The sequence below is a fragment of the Prinia subflava genome, chromosome 4 (genome assembly GCF_021018805.1).
Source record: "Prinia subflava isolate CZ2003 ecotype Zambia chromosome 4, Cam_Psub_1.2, whole genome shotgun sequence".
NCBI lineage: Eukaryota > Metazoa > Chordata > Aves > Passeriformes > Cisticolidae > Prinia > Prinia subflava.
In genome coordinates this window covers 40,071,043-40,095,324 of record NC_086250.1, presented here as the reverse complement: position 1 = coordinate 40,095,324, position 24,282 = coordinate 40,071,043, and the positions used below count along the sequence as shown (strand labels likewise).

The 24,282-nt window shown below is 40.5% G+C and overlaps 1 protein-coding gene across 1 annotated transcript; it reads right to left on the bottom strand.

The window, feature by feature from the left end:
• Nucleotides 1-21,133: 21,133 nt before the first annotated feature.
• Nucleotides 21,134-24,112, bottom strand: LLPH (LLP homolog, long-term synaptic facilitation factor). Its single transcript, XM_063396524.1, has 3 exons — nucleotides 23,978-24,112; nucleotides 23,704-23,887; nucleotides 21,134-21,363 (listed from the first exon to the last, which is right to left on the bottom strand). The coding sequence occupies exons 2-3, from the start codon at nucleotides 23,882-23,884 to the stop codon at nucleotides 21,200-21,202; spliced, it is 345 nt and encodes a 114-aa protein (XP_063252594.1). The 5' UTR covers nucleotides 23,885-23,887; nucleotides 23,978-24,112; the 3' UTR covers nucleotides 21,134-21,199.
• Between the last annotated feature and the right edge of the window lie 170 nt (nucleotides 24,113-24,282).

The window sequence follows — 24,282 nt, the reverse complement described above, 5'->3', positions numbered from 1 at the left end:
CCCTCAGAGTCTGCACACTCACAAGGGCAGTCTGTCCATTACCTTTTCCTACTCCTTACGGGTAAAATGGGAGTAAGCCTGAGTACATACAGCTATGTGATGAATGTTTCTTATGTCCATTACATGTTTGAACTCTTCCTGTGAAAATGACCAGTCACCACTCTGTACATACACTGACCAAAATATACTGAGTGAAAGTATTTTTTCCTTTTTGTCTTTACAAATGGAGAAAACGAAGTTCAGCAATTGATGAAAAAATTCTTACTGAAAATTGGCAAAATTATAAATCTATAATTTAATATCCGAGATTTCTCAACAAGGCTAAACTTTTCCATTATCTGATTTATTAAAAAAAAAAAAAAGAAAGAAAAGAAAAAACACAGCATCCTCAATGGATTAGAAAGGGTCTTTAGTATCTTTAGTATTTATCTGACTGATGAAGGTTAAGTGTTTTTTAAAAGTGTGGTATTCTGACATTATACCTCTGAACTGTACTTAAAAATAAATCCTTTCTTCTTTCATTATTCCATCATGATAATGTGACTAATGTGAACTACAAAAGCATTCTTCATGTTACAGGGTGCTTAGGAATGATGGAAATGAAGGGACTACATTTTAGTCTCTATTAATGGGCCTGTCCTTTTTTTTTTAACCTTACCTAAAATGCAACCAAAATAAACCAGACACTATTACCAGTCTGCATAGCAATGACAAACTTGCTTTGTTCCAGTGAGCAGATCTTGCTTAAAGCACATAAGCTGCTCTGCTTAACGTAAATACGATGTAAAATATACCCTGGCATAAGGGTATAAAAGTATGATTTTGGATCCTCAGCAAGCTCCATCCTCATGGTGGGGTTCTGTATTTTCTGCTAAAGATCAGCTAAAAATTAGGTGTCCTCTTTGTTTACTTGAATCCAAATTTACTGTGATAGAAAAGAGAGAAAAGTCAGAGGCTTTGAAGAAGGATATTATAGGCTATAAACAGGGAAAGTATTGTCAGTCTAATTTGTAAGTATGTGGGACAATATTCTAAAATTGCTAAGCATTTGCTTAAACTGAGTGCTTAAATAGTTTGGTTTATGGAAAAAAACCCCAACTTCTTACATTTTTCCATATTATAATATAATAAAGTACTGTGATTTTCATCTGGTTTAAAGCAATTCACTCATATTTGCTCAGAAACTAATTCTCTTCTAGTTGAGGGATCAGAGAAAATATTTTACTTTGTATATATTTAAGAGCTAAAATGAATTTAAGTAGTCAAGAAAGGGAGTGGAGTCTCAACTTGTTGGAACATATTAAGTGCAAACAAACAATACTTCAAAATATTCCAGTTTTTTCCCAATTGGAACTGGCCCATTCTATTTTATGTGATGATTCAGTTATAGCTCCACAAAACATAGTGGCAATTTGAGATTTTATTTTGAAATAGAATGGTTTTGACTGCACCATACTTTTAATAGCTTGCTTTTAACTTTTTTCCTTTCCTTCCTTTTGCAATTCACTTCAAGTTTCTTAAAAACCCTATTTAAACTCTTCCCTGTATGAAAAGAAATAACCCCAAAGAATTGGTTATATCTTTAACATCAGGAAATGCGTGCAGTAAGAACATAAGAAGTAATAAAATCAGTGTTGATAGTAAAACAAATATAGCACTTTTGCTTGGGTTAAATGTCAGATGTAAGGAAGTGCTGAGCATCCTTATTTCCTATAGAATCACTCATCCTTCCTCTACTGAGGCTGTTTCCAAAAAGGCTCTTATTAAGTCTGGGAAAGGATGTGGCAACAAAAGATGGTAAAACACTTGAACACATGTGCATTATAGACCTTTCTAGCATGAAAAACATTTAATTCACAAAGAGAGCAAATGCAATGTCCAATGAAGAATACAAACCCACTGATTTCCATAATTGTAGGGGGGCTTAGGTAATGAAGTATGCAGTGTTTGATTTAAAACTTTAAAATATTAAAAGAAGTTTTCTATAGCAGAGTGTTCCTATCAAAGTGGAATGACTCATAAGAATGCTAAATTCAAACCAGATGGGCATAAACATTCACTGAAAAAAATCAGATATTTAAGGGTCAGTATGGGTCTTCATAAAAATGAAGACATTGTCTGAGTTACTGAAAAATGAACTTCAGTGATAATAAAAAAACCAAGAGAAAGTATTAGTGATTTTATTTTAATTATACAAGCCACTGCCAATTAGGAGAACTAACATTTACAAAATTTACATTGCCGTTTTAATTTGAAAAAGATGGCTGTGGCAGCCTTTAGACTTCAGACAAACAGCAGTGTGGTATCTCCCGCGCAGGGAGGGAGCGAGGGATGCGGGAGTTCAGAAATGCCATGCTAATATCCTGAACAATTCCTGTGCTTCCCACCAAGTAGTAACACAATTATGGATTTGTATGGGACAGAAATCTCCTGACCCAGTTCAGCGGCAAGATGCCAGCCTTCTGTTCCCTTTGAACCAGACCACAGAAATGGGGGGAAAAACTCTGGTTCCTGCCATCATACTAAAAAAGTTCATACCACCCAACATGGCTGCTGCTCTGTCGTTGTATGTGCATGTTGTTTTGTTTTTCTTTCTTTGTCTCATCCATTGCCCTCTACCATTTACAGATTGTCTGGAGGGTGTATTTATTTTAAACTTTTATACCCTACCAGAAGAAAAATATGTGGGCTCAAAATTAATATTGTTTCTGAGTCATGGTTAAATTCCAGCAATGTTTAACTTGGATCACTAGACCTGTGTGTTTTACAGAGAGAAGAAAGGAATACTTTTCGAGCTGAAATGTGTAATGGGAGTTCCCCACTGTTTTGTTGCTGAGATCTTGGACAACAAGAAAAATGATGAATATATAACTTCTTCCTTTTAAAACATACACACTAACTAAGTGGAGAAAACGAGGGTTCTACCCATGCCATAAGCTATAAAGGCATATGTTTGTATCCCAGTTCCCTGATTAATTTGTTAACCGCTACCTTCAACATCCTAATAAAAAATGATTGTTCAGTGTATATTACTGTCAATGATTTAACAGTGCAAATCATAATCTCTTGGGCCACAAGTCAGCAAAAGATGTGTGTGGCTTCCATCATGCAGAAGCCCGTACAATGCCACAGATAATGGTTTTTCTGGGCTTCTGAGGCCTCTTGCAAGAGGGCCATAATTTTATTTTGCAGAAAATATTGCCTGTACTTTTGGTCTGTGTGTTACTGCCATGAGTGGCATCCAAAGACTAAAGGCAAGGGGTGGAACTCAGCCCCCAGCAGTGCCACTCAAAGCTTTGCTGGTGGGGTTAGAGAAGCGAGCGTGGCCCGCAGGGTGCAGCATGATGCTCTGCAGGGCAGGCTCCAGAGCTGTCATTACTATATCCTGAAAGCTGCATAATGCAAATATTATGCATCCTCTCTTTGGTGGCTCTTCATGATTAATTCTTTGTCTTGTTATAACTCAAAACACTGCTTGGCAATCAGAGCCCTTTACCAGACAGTGCTGCACACATCTAATTACAGCACTCAGCTTTGAAATGCTTCGGGTCCCAACAGATCTCTCGAGATTGCACACATGACTGTCACAAGCTGGATAATTGCAGCACTCATTCTTTAAAAATGTTTTAAAATGTTTCACTTTTTAAGACACTGAATACCACTTGCATTCTCTCACTGCAAAATTAGAGACAGTCCTTGTCCACCAACCTACACCACTACTATTAGTTATTTATTTCCTACAGTTTGCTTTATACTCATGCTGCTTAGATTTGAACATATTAGCCATTTACTAATATTGCTATTTCTATGGGTTAGAACAACTATTGGCAAATGCTTTCCTAGCCTCCAGTCCAAAATTTCCTCTTCATGCCCTCATGCCCAAACTATTGAAACCTCTACCTGCTAAAGGGTATAAAGTGTCAAAAAGACAACAAAAAAAGCCCCTGCTGTGAGCAATCATAGTGCTAAATGAAACCATAGCACTTCCAAAAAATCAAGCAGTGCAGGTTCATGCACTGTACTGCATTGCTGGCACTTGGCCTAGCACAAGGAGCCCACATACACACACACACATCTGTGTGCACAGGCAGCCTTCTGCAATGGACACTTCTCCTTCTGCACCCTCGTGGATGGGCACAAATATTTTAGAGAAGGCTCACAGGAAAACAAGATGCTCAGGACCCTAACCTTTCTGCTTCCTTGAAAGAGCCCAGAAGTTTTGTAAAACACATGGGATAACTCAGGACAGATATCAGTGAAAATCACTGCATTCTAAAGCTCAGATGCCTAAAGCCACACGTGACAGTTTACAAAATTTGTGCTTGGGTCTCTCTGAAGGGCAAGAAGGTGAGAGTTCAAGGGCAAGAAAGTAGCTGCATGGGCAAAAAAAGGACTGAGATGATGGGGCAAGGACCCAGTGTGACAGCCAGGAGGAAAAGGCAACAACAGTGAGGGCTGGGGGAGAAATGCTAAAACCTTCTGAACAAAGGAAGAACCACTCTCAAATTAACCTCAAAGTGAGTCTGCACACCAGGTGTGACAGGGAATTTGCAGAGCACAGTGAGAAGTTTTCTGTGCATACAGTGACCAACAGCTATGAGAAAGTGCACGGCACCATGCACTGCACCACGAAATCCCAAAGCAGCCATGGGAAAAGGCTGGAAGAGCACTCTCTGGTCACCAGGGAATATGTCCTCCATTTCTCTATGGAGGGAGGACAGGGGAGGTCCCTGAAGGGCATTCAGACTAGCACTGTGAGATGGAAATTAAGGGATATTTTGTATGATACAACATGCCTGGGCATTGCCAGGGATATAACATGCCCCAAAGGAGAACTTGAGCCCACAAGGCTTCTTCTCTGAGGCAGCCTAAAAGCCAGTGGAGTTAATCAAAGCAAAGCTACTATTGCCACATTCAAAAGCCTGAGGGTGTGGGAAGAGCATGATAGGGAAGAGGTGCTGAGCCCAGCACAGCCTACCCTTGCAGGACTGTCAGGAGAGGTCAGGCACAGGCTCTGATAGACTGAAAAACCAAAGCACAGCCCTCAAGGAGGGCAGGTCATGGAGCAGTCACGGGAACAAAACCCGACAGTCAGAGCAAAGGAGTGCTGAGATCACTGCACACCGAGGGGCTGCCGGGGGGTACCGGGGGGAGGCATGGCAAGACACACAGCCATCCTTTCTGCCCCCTGAAATGACACGACAAAACAAACACTGACTAAAGAAAGATGCCACAACCCGGCAGAAAAAAGAAGGTTGCCGCAAGGAGGAGACATCAGGAAGTCAGTCTTGCAGGTCAGCTGTGCAGGCAGGATCTAAATAAATATTTCTCTTAATGCTGAAATAGTTTCGTTTTATAAGCATTCAATCTTCTCATGTGGTTACTGAGCACGAATCAAAGGCGTTTGTGGCTCAGCACTGCTCTAATTTTTATTGTGCTTTCTTGAAACATCCTGGGACTGTACAGCCCCAACAAACACAGAGGGGCTGGAGGCTGGGACCACTCCCCTCCTCCTGCCCACAGGTGAAGGGAACCAAGGATGGGCAGTCTGGGATCACAGAAATTCCTCAGAAAGGGAGATTAGAGGAGGAGTGTGAGGCCAGGCCACCGGTGGCAGAAATGGGCAGGAAAAGGTGCTGGGAAGCCACAGAGCCTCCCTGAGCTGTGGTAACTCAGGTGCGGCAGAGGAAGCTGCTGCTTTTCCATCCCCCTGTTCACCCAGCTGGTCCTCCACAGAGGTACAAGCCTCCTGCCTCACCTCAGTTGTCCTCTCATTTCTCTACTCCATCACCCTTATGTTCCCAAACCTCAGAAGCATCACTGCACTGGGAAAGGTAGCCAGAGGTGAGAGGCCAGCAGGGCAGAGCATCCTCAAAGGACAGTGGTAACAAAGTCTGAGCAAAGAGTGTCGACTCTGGGAAAAGCTGAGAACAGACAACATCTGCTCCATCTGAAACTGAAGGAAAAACAATGAAAGCAGACCTCTCGTCTTTCTTACACATCTGTCTTGCTTCACTTTCTAGATTTTCTGCCACAATTTTTGAGCTATATCTAATGGGTATTTTCCAATCCAAACAAAGCAAGCAAACACAGCAGCCCTGCAGTATTACTGCGATGGGTGATGGGGGAGAGGCAGGTTTGTGAGAAGGAAAGAGGGAAACTGGAAGTGCAATGCTCTTATCTACTCTCTTGCTAGATGTTTTTTCTTCTTTCTTGTCTTGTTTATTTTGTTGGGGTTTTTTGTTTGTTTGTGAGGATGAAAAATGAGTTAAACTGTTTTGATTAGGGTTTGTTTTTTCTTAGTTCTGATTGATCAAATGAATCAAACTCTGGTTCCCCAATTACTCCAGCCTGGCCCTAGTGAACCTAGTGGTAGGACTCCACTAGATGTCAATCAGCCCAAGATTTCACCCAGCAGTTGAATATCAACACATTTTGTAAAAACAGACTTGGATAAGGTTCAGTAAATGTCTTTGGGTGATTTCAGATTGCTTTTTCTCGGTTTTGGGAAAGCGATTTTCTTTCTGAAAAATGCCTGCACAAGTTTCACACCTTTTTTTTTCCCTTCTTATTTTTTTTTCATCATCTGTTGTTATTCATAGACTCTACAGATGGAAAAGACCCATTAAGTCACCCAGCACTCCCTGCCAGCACAGGACTGTTCTCCAGCAAACATTTGTTATGGTCTTGTTTATACTAGTTTCACATGCTCCAAACAACAAGGTTTCTGCCACTTCCCCAGGGATAGCAGCCAGCCAAGTTCATATTACTGACTTGCAGGAAGGCTTCTCCTCATTTTCTTCAGCCCCTATCTTCCCTCTTCATGTATGCTGTGTATGCTGCCAGAGTGGCCCCTAAACCACCCGCCAGCCCCCCACTACATGAATAAGCACCACTTTCCCCCAAGCTGTTCCTGATCTGGTGGTCTGTCCAGTTTGTGCAATACTTTCTGCTAATCCCTAGTGACATTGCAGGTTCAGTTGTACAAGGCAAGAATTAATTTCTGCACTCCTCTGTATGCTGCCTTTTGAAACACAAACAAAAATTGCAAAGAGAGCTAGGCCAACAGAAGGCACAAGAGATTCATGTCTCATTTAATGCCAGTTACCTCCATAAAGTGTCCTCATCATGGTCTTGTTTCTGTACTTCCACATCCAGTGGAAGTGCTTTGGAATGCCTCTGTCCCATGGAGTTACTTGAGTTTTTCCAGTTCACTGAAGCTTATAACTTTTATAGCTTCAAAATAAAAAGCAGGTTGTCTTGTAATTGTTTTCTCTATTCTCAGTGACAAACAGTGAACTGGGAAGCAAATGTGCCCTATATAGATAAAACACATGGCATGATATATATTTATATTAATGGCAGGCACAACAGTGTAACTTCCTCTCGGGAAGAATATTTGGGGTTTGCCAACAGTAAACAAATAAGATTGTAATAATAAAGTCATTCCAAGTCACAAATTATAGTGTTGGCTTTCTTCATTTATGTTATGGAAAGCAGCATGAGCTGTTGCATGAGAAAATTAAGTAGAAATAAGGGTGTCAAGTGTTAAGCATTTCTCCATCAAATCAAAATAAAAGTACAGAGTCTATACAATGCTAAATTATACATTGATTTGCATGAAACATGTTGCTTATGTTCATACAAGAGAAACAAACAGAAGAAAAACATAAAGAAATGGTCTTCTTTCTGTTTCACAACTAAATGTGCAGAGCTCCCCAGTTTGCTAGTACTGTTTCTAAAGGAAAATAACACAAAGCCAAAGCCACCAAACTGAAAATACAGGGAATCAAGACAAAAGCTAGCTCAATAACCACAAATGGAAGGGATCATCTTGTCAATTGAGATGAAACATGAGGAACATAAATACCATTTTTTTCCTTAAACTCTGGATGCTGATGGCTCCATCGTGCTTTAATTTTCTACCCCTACACGTCGTGCTCTGCAAAATTCCCACATAGTTCCATTCAGTTTCAAAGTGGAGTCCCTTTCTGAAATGGCACTGTAAACATTTCATTGTGGGGTCCCATGTTTGACGTCTGTCAGTGATTTTCAAATCAAAACTGCTCAGCTAACAAGTGAAAAACAGATTTCTTTTTGTTTATTTCTCAGCATTGTCGTCTTTGGCATGAAAACCAAACTCAGTTCTTTCTGATTCATGTATCAGCCTTAATAAAAACTGGCATTTGAGGGAGAACACACCAATGGACAAAGAGCTGGATTAGGATCGAGCTGGTTTGCTTGCCTGCTGCAGAGTTGGCATGGTTGAGAAGGGTAAAACACTTCCAGGGCAACCCCAGACAGTTTGCAGTCTCTTTCCATGAGGTTATCATCTATGGAGCTTTGCTGGCAAAGCAGTGCTTTCAGCACTTGCTAAATCCACTTTCCTGCAAAATCTACCAGGTTAGATTTAATGGTTTAAATTGAATTAGCCCTGCTGCTGTTGCCTAAAGTAGATTAGGAACTGAGAGACCTAGAAATCAGCCTTAGCCTCTGGCGTGTCAGGCCCATCTCAACTTGCCTCCTTTTCGCCTCAACACCACTGCTCTCCACCTTGTAATTTCCAGAGCTTTAGTGAATATTCCAGATTTCAGTGACCAGAGCATATTTGGAGAAGAATCAGGATACCAAAACGTGGAGGAAGAAGTGGCCATCTAGTTAAAAGCTACAATGCTGCAAAGACCTATAGGCAAATTAGTGACATTTCCTGGTATAACAATAGCATCCTCCAGGCTGCCCAGGTCACACACAGCTAATTGGCATCTTGACTTCTCTCCAAGGCAGCCAATTATTCTGAATGGAGAGAGGAAAGGGAGAAGAGAATTCACAGTGTGGAGAAAATGGGAGATACTGGTAAAGAAAGAAGGGGCCCAGGGACCCTTCTGAGAAGGCTTCATACTGGATTTTTGCTGAAGGCGTTTGCAGGTCAGGGAGACTCGTGTTAGTCCCAGTTCAACCACTAAAGCATTTGCTCCTGTGGGCTCAGTTTAAACACATACTTGCATGTCTCACCAAATGTAGTCCCAAACATGAAAGTATTAGTCACTATACAAAATAAAGCGCATTTGCAAACATTACAGGATCAGGACATGGTATGGTTTTCAGCTTGTGCTGAGGTACTTTGCAAAACCAGACAATAGAACAACTACCATTAATAGCATCTGATAATGAGACACTATGTAATGTGATGCAGAAATTAAAGATGTGAGGAAGTGAGAAACCTCTCTAATAAGAAGTTTTGCTGGTAGTATTAAGGTAGATGCTTCCACCTAGTGACTTACAGAAGTAGCTAATAGATTTTTACTTTAGAGGGCTGGATGGCAGCTGCAGCAGAAAATGAAATTACAGAAAAACATAATTCATCATCTGCAGTTAAGAGACACAGCATCCGTAGTCAAGGAGAGACACAAAAACTTACCTTACAAAGTGGGTCTATACATTCAGACATCAGCAATACCCAGGGCACCCCTTCCACAGACAATGCTGGCCCAGTGCATGCACTCTGATTCACCTCTGGATAAACAGCCACCCCACTGTATCTGGCCGTGCTACTGACAATCCTGGCCCTTCCAAGCCAACATATGGCAGAGCAGGAAGGACGACTCCCAGTGAGGGGAGGTGTTTCTGACATCCTTGCAGTAGGGAGGTCGCCAGAATGGTGATTCCATCAAAGGTGGTGCCAAACTTGCCTTAATTTTTAAAATTTGAAAGCTATATCTTTTTGGTGCTCCTTAGTAGTGCAAAAGCACATGCGCTAGGTCTGGCCTGCTGGTTCATTTTAGCAGCAGTCCCAGAGTCCAGTAGTGTCATCCTTCTCTTTTATGCTACATTCCTTCTCTCAAACTCCTGCGAATTTATACACACCTGCACATGTGCAAAAGTTACTGATTTAAGCCCCTACAGCAATATTCAACAAAACACATAAACTCAAAAAAGATAGAAGTACTCAGTATTAAACTTCAAGATCACAGATTTCAGCAGAGATCCATAGACTTTCAAGCCTAATGTTTCTTTATAGGGGGAGCAATAAGTGGCTTTGCAGAAGGCTCAAGTGTGTTGAATGGACAGCTGTCTAAAGTCAATCTCATCCACTTCAAGATGTATTCTGAATTCTGTTCCGCGCTGAAACTACCACATCCACGCCTAACAAGAGATGTCTGCTCACAACCAATCCACAGAGAATATCTCTAGTGTGTTGCATGCTACTTACATCTTTACTCCCAAAATCTCAACAGTTTTGTCTTCTCAGATACTGCCCCACAAACAAAACAGTTACAAGGCTGATGCAAGGCACAAACTCTGCTTGCAAGGAGTCAAGTCCTTCCTTCCTGTTACCCTGTGGCTCCAGCCACCAGGTTGTGGGTTGTATTGGTTGGGAAGGGACTGTGGGAGGAAAAGAGGAAATCTGGGAGAAAGATATTGGCCATTGCTATGCTAAAGGTCTAATCCATGTAACTCACTCAAAGCTTTCACTGTAATGAGTGGACAGAAGCAGGTAGAGGAAAACAGATAAGTATATGCAGAAATAGTCAACGAAAAATTGAGTTGAATATCCCCTTGAGCTGTCCCTTATTTCCTCCCATGATGGAAAATGTAGCTAAGGATAACCAGCTCTGATTAAAGTCTCTAAATAAAGAGAATAAAGCTGGAGTAAATGAATGCTGCTCTGATTTCCCAGCTAGGCTCAAGGATGCGCTATCAGTCTGCAACAGTTTTGGACATGATCAGAGATACAATTATAGGCACTGAGTGAACGTGTGAAATCAACAGAGAAGAGCACAGGAAGCTTTGGGGTCAGCTAGCGGCTCTTTTTGCTTCACAGTTTTTAAGCTAGGAGTCCTGTTTCTGTACATTTCCTCTTCTGTGTTCCTGGTTTTCATTGAACCTCATTTTTCTTTGTCTCTGGCTTTACTCCCTGGGGTCATTAAGGAGTGACCTGCAAGGCAGTAAGCTATCTACCGTGAGCAGTCAAGTACCAAAATTATCTTGGAGTGCCCTTTTGAAGCAACTATCTGTCTGTTTAGCTGACTTGGGACTTGAGCCAGCAAATGCACAGCATTGACAGTAGAACTCAATGACTTCAGCTCCCCTTGGCAAGGAATCAGGAGACAGTGGCAAGAAAAAACATTTGAAAATTGGTAAAAAATAAAATAATTGAAGATCAGAGTTAGTGGTGTGCCCAAAAATATGACAATTCTTAAGAAACAGATTTACTCCATTTCACAGATGCTGCGTAAACTGTATGTACCTTCACTTCTCATGAAATCATGTAACAAATCTAATTCCCTCGTTGAAAGGCTTGGTGCACACACATCATTTTAATGTGTCCCTAATTTCTTACTGTACTGTGGCCATCGCACTGTGAAGGGTTTTGCTAGCATGTTCTCTTTCATTTGTGCTTTACTGAACTGACATGTATATATTAATCTTTCTCTAGTCAATGAACTCTTGTAGCTAAGATATGGCTCCAGATGTTGCTGAGGTCAGAAAGGAGGAAAAGTACATTATCACCTGGCAACTCATACTCCAATAATTGTGTCAAGGCATCTTAAATGTAAAATGTCCAAACATACCATCATTGAGCACAGGGAATTTGTCAAAATAGTATGTCATTAAAACACTGGCTGATAATTTTAATTACACCAGGGAAACATATGAAACAACCTTCTTCTGTCAACTATGTAGGTAATCAAGAGCTTTGGTTAGCACATCCTCGTAACCTTTAATAATCACAACTCTCTCAGCTGCTCACCAGTTCCAAAACCAAGCAGAACTACATTCTGCATCCAATTAGAAGTGCATCAAGCCATTGAGTCAATTCTTGAGGAAAACATAAGGCACTTCCTTGAATCTCTTGTTCTAGATTTATACTGTACTCTAGTTTTTTCTACAGTCACTGAAATCTCTGTATTTTATTAAAGTAAAATATTTGGATTTAAAACATTTGAATATTTAAATTAATACTACCATGTGAGTATACACACATACATGTACTCACATATATATAGGCATATGTATGTTAAGTTTTAATGTTTTTTTGCTATAATCTATAAAAGTATATAATTTATTGAAGTGCAGAAGATCTATTTTCCTTTCCCTTCTTCTGACAGTTTCTCTCTCGCCCACATGGTTTGTATGAATGATATTTATAACAGAGCTGTTTTGATCTGATAGAGCCTCAGTGAATTTACTGCTGTTTCTGTACCACTGTAACTGAACCTGACAAGAACCAGAAGAATCCGTGGTTTTATTTTGGGCTTTATAGGTTTTTCCTCACTCCCTTTTCTCGTGCCTGGATGGGGTCGGCAGCTAAAGGCGACCCACACATTCTGCAACAACAGATAGCTGTTAGGCTGCAGGAACTGCAGGATGAGATAAATTGCTCCTTTGATCAAAACCAGGGTCAATTTGCCCTGGCTAATAATTGGTTTGTTAAGGGGAAAAAAAAGGAAAAAAAAAGAAGGAAAAAAAAGTGAACTGAACAGGAGCATTTTTACTTTACACAAAGAAATGCAGTATTTTCCTGCATGTAATAGTTGCAGTGTTCACAAATAACATAAGCTGTATTCAGCCATCAGCCTTACTATTCTAAACACACTGGTCTGTTTTCCAAGAATTTATAGGATTTTGAAAGCGGATGTGCATTTCCTCTTTGTTGAAACAAACAATTTGTTTCTGGTCCTCTTCAGATTTTCTCCCCAACGCTGCATATAAAAATTAAACTTGCCTAAACATTCTGGATGGTGCATAGGAAAGATAAATATGAGTTACATTTCATCCTACTATGGAGGAAAGCTATTTAGGCAATCACTCAATAATTAAAGTTTTATTTTACAGTGAGCATTTGGTAGCTACAATCTAATACAAAATTGCTTTTAATGGATGGTTTTATTTTGGATTTTGTCATAAGTGTTCTTACATAATAATGCATTTTTGCTGATTTCAAATGTAATTCTATTGCAAAAGCAATTGCTGTAGAATAAAAAAAATATAACTAAAGTCTTATGTCATGTTCTTTTTGTCAAGTTTTAAAGTACTCCAAGCTCAGCTTCCCTGAAGTGCATGAATGAAACGTCAAGAAACTGCACTCTCAGTAATTCATACTAGAATCCAATACAAGCTCTTTTTTTTTTTTTTTTTTTTTTTTTTTTCAGAAGGTATCCACATTTATTAGCAATCACCAGATGGGATCCCAGTGTAACCTCAGGGAAAAAAAACTAATGAACTAATGGTTTTCCCATCAAGTCATATTTGGATATGATCCAGTCACTGTTAACATATCCAAATTCATTAGGAACCACTGAATCCAAACTCTGTTTAATGCAAAAAGATACTTGTGAATAACAATTTTGGAAATTATTTAATTTACTTCCACAGCAAAACAATCTCTGAAGATGTCAGGGCAGACCAGAAGTTGAATTCATTGGTTTACGATTTTGTGTTAGTGAAGTTTCTGACAGAAATAAGACTTTAAAATGTAGAGTCTGTGAATGAAAGAAAATGTAATTACTTTTAAAAAAAGTATTTAGAAGTTCAATTTACATATGAAAAGGTTTTGCAAAAACTTTTTTGTTCATTTTATTTGCAACGAAAGCTGGAATTTCAGCTTCTCTGTTTTTTTTGTTAGGTTTTTATTTCAAGCTTTAACCTTTGTTTCCAGACTAGAGAATGGCAAAATTCTCATTCACTGGAATTGGTAGGTTACAACATTAATTTACTTTATTTGTATAGATTTATGCAAATTAAATCTATTTTTAACTTACTTTTTTCCCCAAGTATGACTTTATTTCTACTAATTAAGCAACATTCATTTCCTGGCAAGGTAAAACATATTCTTGAGTTTTAAATATTATTCTATAAATTTGTTCAATTGGATCATTGTGTGTCTTTCTTAAATTTCTGTTTAGATAAAGAAACCTTGTTTTGTGTGTTTTTCTTACAGAGTGGATCTTTTATTCCCAAAATATTTTTTCCTCTCTTATTTTATATTAATTTATATTGTTTTACATTTACTCCTGAAATGCTTAAGATTATTTTATTTTTCTCAGGTTCAATTACAAGTGCAAGAATAGATGCATTTGTTGTAACAGTATTTGTTGGTATAAAACCAAATCTTTTTTCTGTGCTTCCCTAAAACCAAAAACACTTTTTGTTTTGTACATGCATAGAAAATAGTTTTTTGTAGTCTCAAAAGTAATTCTACCCAAACACAAACTGTTATCCTTTTTGGTATGTCTGAGGTTACTTTTAGAATTTTATAAATCTAATTCATTTTTAACCATGTGAAACTGCTGGTTTAAATCATTGCACATCATTACATTTGGACAATGAAAACAACACAGGCATTTTTACTTGTCTCTGGTCAACTTCACTTCTGGATTTCCCTGACAGAGGACCTTAGCTGAAATCACCACGTGGAGATTTTAAAATGCAAATAAAACAAGCAGATATAAAACAACTCTCTTTCCACGGAGTTTCTGAAATTGTCATTAAAATGCTTCAGTTGATTGATAAGAGGCTTTTAAAGGGCCTTTCTTTTAAACACAAAACACTATATATCAGAAAAGTCATGGACCTCTTTGTGCACTTTCCTGGAAAAATGGCATGTTTAAGGGGGAAGAAAAACAGATTGGGGAAGCATTTTCATGAAGCAGCACTTCTAGTATATTTTTAGAGAATAACTACACTCAGTTATAAATACATCAGTAAAAACATCAAGCAGTTTTACACATTTTAACGCCACTCTTTGCTAGGACAGAGTGTGTGACTGTATTTCCAGCAGCTTTTCAGGCGGTTGGGAAAGCGCCGAGCCCAAGGGCACTGGGAATGCCCGCGGCAAGCGGAGCCCCCGGGCTCAGGCTCTGCTCTGCGGCGCGCACGGCACCGCGCGGCTCCCTGCATCAATGCGCGCCCCTCGGAAACGCAGGACACGCCTTAAAGGAAAGAAAATGGCACAGGCTGCTGGCGGTGCGATTCCTCACACGGCCCCTGAGCCGAGAACACACCGGCCTGGCCCGGGAATTCTCTGCGGCCGGCCCGGGGACACGCCGGGGCTCCCCGGGAACTCCCCGGGGCTGGCCCCGCCGGGGCTCCGCGCTCCCGCCGGCGCCGCCTGCCGGGCAACGCTTCCCCAGCACAGCCCTGCTCCTCCCGCCCGGCAGGCTCCCGCCGGGATTACTCCTGCAGGGAGGCGCTCCCGCCTTTCTCCAAGTACCCAGAGACGGGCCCGGTCAGCGATGCCACTGGCACACTTCGGGGGAAACGGACCGAAGGCACCAACTCGTGGCATCTGTGTCACTGCTGAATCAGAGTTGAAAATATGACACGGTAGAAGCTGTTGCCATTGAGCACGGCAACGGATAAGCCAGTCTCACTCACTGGTGAATTTGGGTGGTGCTGTTATGGACAATGAAATGCCGAGATGGAAATACATCGTGTGACAGACTTTGCCCTTTGTGCTCCTCCCATCACTGTTACAGCGCAATCACCAGTTGAGGAAGTACAGATTCACTTCGCACTGCTAAGGGTTCCAGTCAGGAGCTGGTTAAGGAGTTCAAAAACCCCCCCCTTTTCTTCCATGGACTGGGGGAACCCAAAAACCCCCAAACCCTATGATTTTCTCAGATTCCAATCTTTACAATTAGCAGGGGATGATATTCTGGAGATGAGATTTGATAGCATGTCTTAAGGACATGCATTGGCTGTTAACATCTTTCTGGTTGCCTAAGGAAACAAATGTAAATTTTGATTTTAAATTTTATAACAGTATTTCTAAAATACTGGACACATAGAGGTCTTAGCAGATTAGTATTTTAAACAGCAAGCAAAATAACAACAACCAAAAAAAACCCATTAAAAAATCTACATGGAATCTCTTCCCCCAAGAGAAAAAGAGAAACCTTAGTGCTTGATACTTTACCTCTTTAAAAGTGATAGATAAAAACACAGGTATCTGTATCTAAACATGCTGTACCCTACATTGAAGCAATAGTTCCTAAAGTTATTACATCAACAGACCAACCTGTAACCCCTCCCCTGGATGATCTTACACCCTGGTCTCACACTCAAGGAATTAAACATTTTTTTCTCTTCAACACAGTAGCAGCCAAGACATGGATGAGCAGTTCCAGCAACCAGCAGTATATGGATCACACTACAGCTGCATTTGCTCCAAAGTGAGGGCAATTTTTTGGTTTCTTCCACAAGAATTCAGGCAGGTTTAAGGAAATTTAGGAGAGAAAAAACAATCAAAGTGTCTGAGGGCACCCAGCTGTGTTTCGGATGGGTCACTTTGCAGCTCCACCACCAGCTTTGCACATCAGCTGTGCACTTCAGTTCCCAGCTTCTTCCTGTACATCCTCTAATACCACATTCCAAGGGGGTGTAACAAATTTAGAAAAAGCAGTGTATCTTGCCTTTCTTAGTTCTCACAAACAATTTAGTTTTAAATATACTTTTGCACATCTGAAGGGAACTAACTCAAATTTTGCATTTGCGGCGAGGCTACTCAGTAGCAGCAGTGATGATGAACTATATCCAAGAGACTACAATCAAGTTGGTGTCACTAAGCCCTTCTAAGCTTTCATAGAAATGTTTTGTTTTCTGTTCCAAGACAAACTGCAGCTCTGATCTGATCTGCACCAAGTTCTGTCATATTTTGCAGAAGCAAGATGGACAGAAGTACAATTAGTAGATCTAAAAAGTTCTTTCAAACACAGATACCAGAATCCACCAAAGCTTGATTTACAGAACTTCTATTGTCCAAGTAATCTAAAGACTCAAAGTAGCAAGCTGTACCATGGAATAGCTGTTGCACCTACTCGTTATGAATTTTTCACCTTTCAAAAGAGAGATATTATAAGTTTCACATAACATGAATGTATGAATGGACCAGCTGAGCTGAGTCAGATGAGCCATCCTGAGACAACAAATGCATCTTTGCTTCCTGAAATACTATCCACAAACCCAACTTCTGGTTAAAGGAAAAGGTTTAGAAATGCTGTAAAATCTGCATTCAGACTTTAAAAGCCTTGCAAGACAATTAACTACAGTTAGAGATATACTATAAAATAGTATAGATAATAGTATAGATAATATACTAGATAATAGTTTACCAAACAAGAATACAAGTAACTTTCATAGCCTCCTAATAGTTGCATAGATTGAAAACAGAGGAAGTCAGTTTGCTCTAAATATACAAGCACTTCATAAGCAGCCCTCATGCTGCCTTGCATAGGACCCTTGATCCATAACCCTCTTTTGCCACACCATGTATTCTTCCTAACATTTCAGACCTTTTATATCGATAGATGAGCATGAGAAAGACTAGAGATCCGAGGGAGCAATGTTTAGGTGACTGGGATGAGAGGAAACAGTGCAAATATCCTCCTCCCATTCTGCCTTCTCTTTTCCTTTAAATTCTGTCACTATTGATTAGCTAGAGATCAGAAAACTGCAGTAGTATAGGGAGAATGACAGTAAAAATGGTGGGCTTGTATCAACTGTGCACTGTTTATTAACAGAAGGAAGTTGTTAGTTCTTTCTCACTTTTAACTTGGAAAAAAATCCCAATGTCTGTTTCTTCTGAAGTAGGAAATTGCGAGTTGTACAATGCAGCTGGAGAAGAGAAAGGAAAAAGCTGAAAAGAGCCTCCTCCTCCAGCAGAGAGCTCTCAGATGGCTCAGTCAGTACTGCCCTGAAACTCCACCCGTACGCAAGTTGGAATTGATGGCAAAACCATGGCCTTATGAGAGCAATGCACAGCTCTTGCTTCAGAGTCTCATCCTCCCCACAAATGCCGTAACTCAATTCAGCCTATGGCACCCTGAGCAGCAGATTGCTTTGCACCACTCAGATTTCTGCACGCTAAGGCTCTAGTCTCATCATGTCTGATACCAGATATGTTCACACTACAGATCAGATACAGATCAGATATCCAGCTTCCATCAAAGTCAACCCACGCCACTGTTCAGGCAGCAGGAGGAAAAGGTAGAATAGAAACAGACATACACTATAAAGCCTCTGTACAGGACTCCTTTTGCTGTTTAAGAAGTGGTGACCACATGTCAGGAGAATATTTTGTACCATGTGGCCATGGCAGCCTTCTCACAGTACTAAGCAGCCCCAAACTGTATTTAGCATCCTCTATAACCAGAGTGTTAGCTGTAGACAAGACTCCAATACTCCAAAACTCCACCCTTCACTGAGAAAGACTTTCAAAGCCCCATTCAAAGCACTTGCTTGACCTGTCTCCAGAACCTCTCTCCACCTTCACAACGCTGTACTGCGCAGTGGCCACACCAAGAGGCACTAGTGGCACGGGGAGAGGTGGCTCATGAAACAGGGCAGCCTGACACAGCCCCGCCTTCACCAGCCTGGTCTTTTTTCCTGATCTTGTACTGCCTCCTACTGACGCTGCTTTTTGTACAGTAAGACTGTAAGAAAATACAGCTGAAAAACATGGGGAAAATAAGAATATTTTCAGTGTATCTTAGGTAGGCCTTCTGTATGTCTAAATTCGTTTCTATAGGAAGGAAAAATTACTTTTTCAATCAATGCAAACAGAAACATATTTCAGATTCAGCAGTATGAATCAAATACTCATAGGCAACTAAATAATTTGGTATTACCATTCAAAAAATAGTTGGTCAAAATAAATTCCAAATACAAAATATGCTCAAATCAAAGTACAGTTTTCCTGCTGTATCCATGACTCAACCTCTGGGGTTACATCCATGCTGCATGTTTAGTCAGGTTCCTGCTGGAAAAAACAAGCTTTTAGCCTGGATTACAGATCCCACCCAAATAGCTCTCAAAAATGTTTTCTAGCCCATAGTGATCTGCCTCACCCAAGTGAGGTATGACATTGTACACAACACACTGGTACTAGACTAAGAGCTATAGTCCAGTAAAGACAGCGGTTTATTCCTTCCTTATCCTCCATTTCACCTAAAAAATCAAACAGGATGTCTTAAAATATCTGTAGTTTAAGTGAACATGTGACTTTATCCTGGACACCATGAAAGAAATACCTCACACAGCCAGTATTGTTACAGGAAGGAAGCAACTTCTAAATAAAACATCAGTGCAGCATCTGCCATCTTTCACTTGAGATTCAAATTCCTAATCTGGTCACAAAAGCAGTTGGTAAAAAATCTATACAACAAAGCTCAGGGTTGTTCATCATAAAAGAACAAATAAGCAAGACTAAATCATCTATGAAGGTAATTTTCTCTTACAGAGGAAGCAGCTGAGGTAGCAGTGAAAAAGCTCTGGAGAGAGGACAGTCTAAGGTAAGTGCAGCAGTGGCAGGCTCGATGAAGATGAGGAAGATGAGGACTGCACCTAAAGAATAAACTGACTCTGAAGCTGTACATCTAGAACAGGGGTACTTTGCCAGTTTAATCATCTCCACTTGGGAAAAGCAGCCTGAAAGTCATCTGATTTACAAACATGTCAGAAACAGCACTGTGCTGACCCTGTAAAAAAAACAATTGTTTTTTTCATGCTTAAGCCTGAGAAGCTCCCCTCCTCAACTCCCCAAAGCATAAATTAAGCAAAATAAAGCCTACATCATTACAATAGTAAATAAATACAATCTGACTGTTCGTTCCATTCCATTCCTGGTTAAACACATTCATAAACACTTTCTTCCATGTGAATCAAGTTTAAAGTAATCCTAATCTACAAGCTAACATTTAGGTAAGTTTGATACCAAAACCTAGATCCATTTATCTAACAAGACCAAAAAAATTGACAGAAGCAGCTGTTTTTATCAACTAGCAGGGCTTTTATCAAGTTAATGGAAATATTTTAATAGTACAAAGTTATTAATAGCATATGATTTGGTAATATGTGACCTATATATCTTACCGTTGTTAACTGTCAATTTATGTGAAAAGAGATTGGCACATTCTTTTTTCCTTTAACATTGTCATAGTTTTTTATGTACCTTTCCCCTAACAATAGTAATAAACACATTGTATTTCACCAGAAAAAAATTATTTCACTGAGTTCTTCTAACTAGATTTTACCATACTACAACCCAGTGTAGTTAGAAGAAGAGATCTTCTTTCCTATGCCCAAGTTATCACAACAGCTACAAATCACAACTTGTGGCAATTATAGAATGTGGATCTCATCTTCCATGAAGCTGAACAAAGGTTATGCCCTGTACCCATGCCTGGTACTTGAAAAGGCAACATACTGCAGGGTTGGTATTGTAATTATTTCCATCTTTGAAATGAGACATTTTAAAAACACAAGCTCTCAGGGTAACTAACCCTTGCATCTGTCATCACATGTTATTGCCAAGTAATATGCACCCAACTGTACCTAATCACATAAATGGCATCTGTTACACACTCATGCAGTATTTTATCCTATGCACACATTGTAAAGCAGGATAGGTAAGTACCATTTTAAGGGGAATAAAAGGCTACTGAAAATACATATGGAAAGGAAAATTCTCATTTACTTTACTAAAACTTGGAAAAGATCTTAAATAAAAATTTTATTTTCATTCTGTGCATTTGCTTTTTCTCATTTTAATAATAAAAGAATCAGTTGTACTTTCACTTACTTAGTTCCTACAATATTTCTGTTGCAGACAGCAATGAAATATTTTGTTGTTCTCTTTGTGAACTTATGTCAGACTGACACCTTCTCATCTTACCTGCAGAATTTTCATGAGGCCCTGGTGTTGCTCCAGCATAAAAATTTTGGAATGACATATGAAAACATGTTTTTGTTAATTATCAGATGTTAAAAGCAACACAAGTCAGTCCAACAAATTCTACAGAAGGACTTAGAGGATACAGAGTGTTTACGGAATCCTTTGGTTATATTTGCTAAAAGACAAGTTACACTGACGAAGACCACAGTACAAAAACATTCAGTTTCATTACTTTTAGGATTTCCTTTACTGTTTTCAGTGTTCAAAGTATAAAAGATGAAGACCCTCACCCCCAAGAAAACAGATAGCCACAGGCAATTGGTCTATTCAAAGGCACTCAGCTTGCTTTTTAAGTTTGGCAGACACCAAGCTGCTACTTCTTTCATCATTTGCTGGCCAAACAGTCTCTTCAAAAATTCATTCAACACCATAAATTATACTCATTGACCACACACAAAATCTCATGAACTTATGTAGGAAATTTATTTTGTTAAATAAAATATTCATGATCTTACAAAACTGATTTTACCAGACGAGGCCTTTGGCCAATTTGGATTTTTTTTTCCCTTTAACACGTTGAGCCTTAAGCTTCTTTCTCTGCCTGGAATTCATCCATATGGGGTACTGTCCATGCTGGTCTAGAAGAGTTTTTTTGTTTCGTTTATTATCCAACTCCATTTTGCAGTCATCTGAAAATTAAAGGTATTTTTAGTGAGTAAAACATCTGAATCAGCCTCATAGAAGCTATTTTGTTACTAGATTCCCCCAAAATGATAAAAATGCCCCTAGACACAACAGTATTTGTACACAGAGAACTGAAGGGTTTATAAACTGAAAGCAGTTTCAAAATCAATGCAACTGCAACCCAGGAACTTCAACAGTTGGTAGTAAATGTGCGATATTTTTACTAAAGGCTATATCTGGGCAAAGCAGCTTATTCTTTAGTCTGCAATCTGTTCCAATCCCGTGTCTAAGGACATGCATATTCCATCAGGGAAACATGCATGAAGCCATAAGCTTACTGAAACATATGCACAATTACATATTTTTTATGATGTAATGTTTAAGATCTGCTCTAAACATTTATTCATAGTGGAAGATGGAGACAAGTAAAAAGAGTAGTAAAAAGAAAAGGTGAAATACAATGACAGTGGGAAGTATCAGTGAGTGATGCCACACTTGCCTCAAGGAGTGAGCATGACATCAGGTCTAACACATTTACAGGCAGAAAGAGAGGATTACTCTCTAGGATGAGGAAAACTGCCCAAGACATGGTCACTCCCAAGAACAGCGTCCTCAGCTGGCTAACGCCCCACAAACGCCCTGTCCCGGTGAGATAACAAGGTGCAAGAGGAACACCTTGCTAAGTGCTGACTGGAACTGTGCTCCGCAATTTCATCCCAACCCTGTTCCCAAACCCTGTGTGTGCATCTCAAGTCTTTACCACAAGTTTTATGGAGAGGAAAAAAGCCTTTTATTTTGTGCTTGCCTGATGTTGGGAGACAAAGCTCATGAGGAAAAGTCCAACAAGCTGCTTCAATAGTTGAGTTGCTCCTGATAGTTTACAGGAATCTGCACCTGATAGTTTACAGGAATCTGCACCAGAGATATGCTTATGGAGCCCTAAATTGGGGGGCTTGCAAATACTTGCAATCAGCAGAGAATCAGCACAGGGGCCTGGTGGCAGAATCAAAAGCCTATCTAACCAGGCAGACCTTACATTATTTTTTTTTTAAGAGGAAAAACTGAAAAAAAAAAAAAATCACAGTGTGCTCTAAACAATACCCTAAAGTCACACAGTAGGATGTCTGTAACATTTACCTATAAACTTTCTTTAGCTGGAAAATTATTTATCTGTCTGTGGGAAATATATATTATGGGTGAAGTTTTTATCTACTTGAAACGCTTGATGATGTGAACTCCTTTGTGTCCACAGTTAGTCCTGAAAGTCCTCTCAAAGAAGACACCATTATATTCATTAAACTTGTAGCCGTTTTGTGAAATACATATTTTCTTAGGTATTCCCGAAGCTGCTATCTTTCTGCAAAAGCCATGTGAAACCGGCCACCTGTAGGGAAGTTGCCAGCAGAGTTGGAAGGATGTGCAGGAACGACAGAGAGCCATGCATTTACTTCAGAAAATAGGTTTAAGGCAATGATTTCTTGTTCAACTTTAGCATCAGAAGTCTGACAATGTTCCAGAACATTTTGAAAATTTAATTCAAACTAGCCCTTAAAGAATAACTTTTACACCATGTTTGTGGGACAAATCAAAACCATGGATAAAATTACAAATTATACTCGAAGCTACCCTTAATTGGACAAGTATTTTTATATACCATTCTATTTTCATTTCCAGTATCAGAACATCTTAAGTGGCACAAATTGGAGAATCAGAGTAAGAGTATGATTTCGTTTGGATGTCAGTTTTGGAAAGAGGAGGTGCCTTTCTAACTCCTATCCAGTATGCAGCTATTTAAAACCTTTGTTTCCACTTCCTGGGTTACTTCCTTTACAGCTGACACTCGATCCCAGACACAGCACTATCTGTAGACACCTAATGCCAGCCACACCTGCACCATGTGCAGTGCAACACTAACTGCTATTCAGAAGCCGGGCCCGTACTGCTCCTACCCCGACTTTTGTATGTTTAGTAGCGTCCTCAAATTAGGAAAATTTGGCAGCAAACATAACGCTGTGATTGGAACAATTGCTAAGTGGTGAATCTGCATTCACCTGATTTTGTCAGAGATGTCTCTCCACACGATACTTTACGTACTTTACATAGTTAAGCCAAATGTTGATAACCTTGTTCCACAAGTGACCGGATGCAATATGGATGCCAGTGTGGTGAAATGACCAGATTCGGTGTTTTAGCTTTAAAAGACACGCTTTCCGACTCACCATTCTCAGCCTGTAACACCCATACGCCTGACCACGGCGCTGGAAGTCACAGATCAGTCACAACCCTGCGGGACCTCCCGCACCTGGGCGACTGCCGCAGGGAAAACCGGCCAGAGCCCCGCTCACCTCTCTGCTCCAGGACTTTCTCGGGGGGCAGCACGGTCGCCACCTCCTTGACCTCCTCCATGATGACATCCGCTTTGGTTCCCAGGATCTTCTTCAGCCTCTCCAGCTCCTTGGGCGCGTTCTTCTTCCTCTTCTCCGCCCGCATCTTCCTCCTCCACTTGCTCCTCAGGCTCTTCGCCATGTCCTGCGGGAGGGGAGCGGCACCGGTTGAGGGGGGCCGCGCGCACGCGGAAGGGGGGGGGGGGGGAGGGGGGGAAGCGCGCGCCCCGCTCACCGGCCGCGCACGAGGCCGCCACACGCGCAAGGCCGCGCTGCCCGCCCGCGCACGCGCACACCGAAGCGCCCGGCCTCCCGCCGGGGTAGATGGGCCCTACCGTAACTCTCCGAGCAAGCGCGCAGCACCTTCCTGCTTCGCGTCCGTGCGCGACTGTGGCCTGGTTCCGCTGCGCGGCCAGGGCGAGGGGGAGGCATAAAGGACAAAAAAGTGTTCCAGCACAAGGTAAAAAGCAAGGTTTCCTTCCTAGCTCCTGCCCCACTGTTCTGAATGAAATCCTAAGGCAAAGGGAGAGATTATCACAC

What these genes read in the sequence shown, in the direction of transcription:
- LLPH (XM_063396524.1), bottom strand. Translation starts at nt 23,884, where the DNA reads ATGGCGAAGAGCCTGAGGAGCAAGTGGAGGAGGAAGATGCGGGCGGAG. An exon ending in GAAAGTCCTGGAGCAGAGAG is followed by an intron (nt 21,364 to 23,703) that starts GTGAGCGGGGCT and finishes TTTAATTTTCAG; the next exon opens with ATGACTGCAAAATGGAGTTG.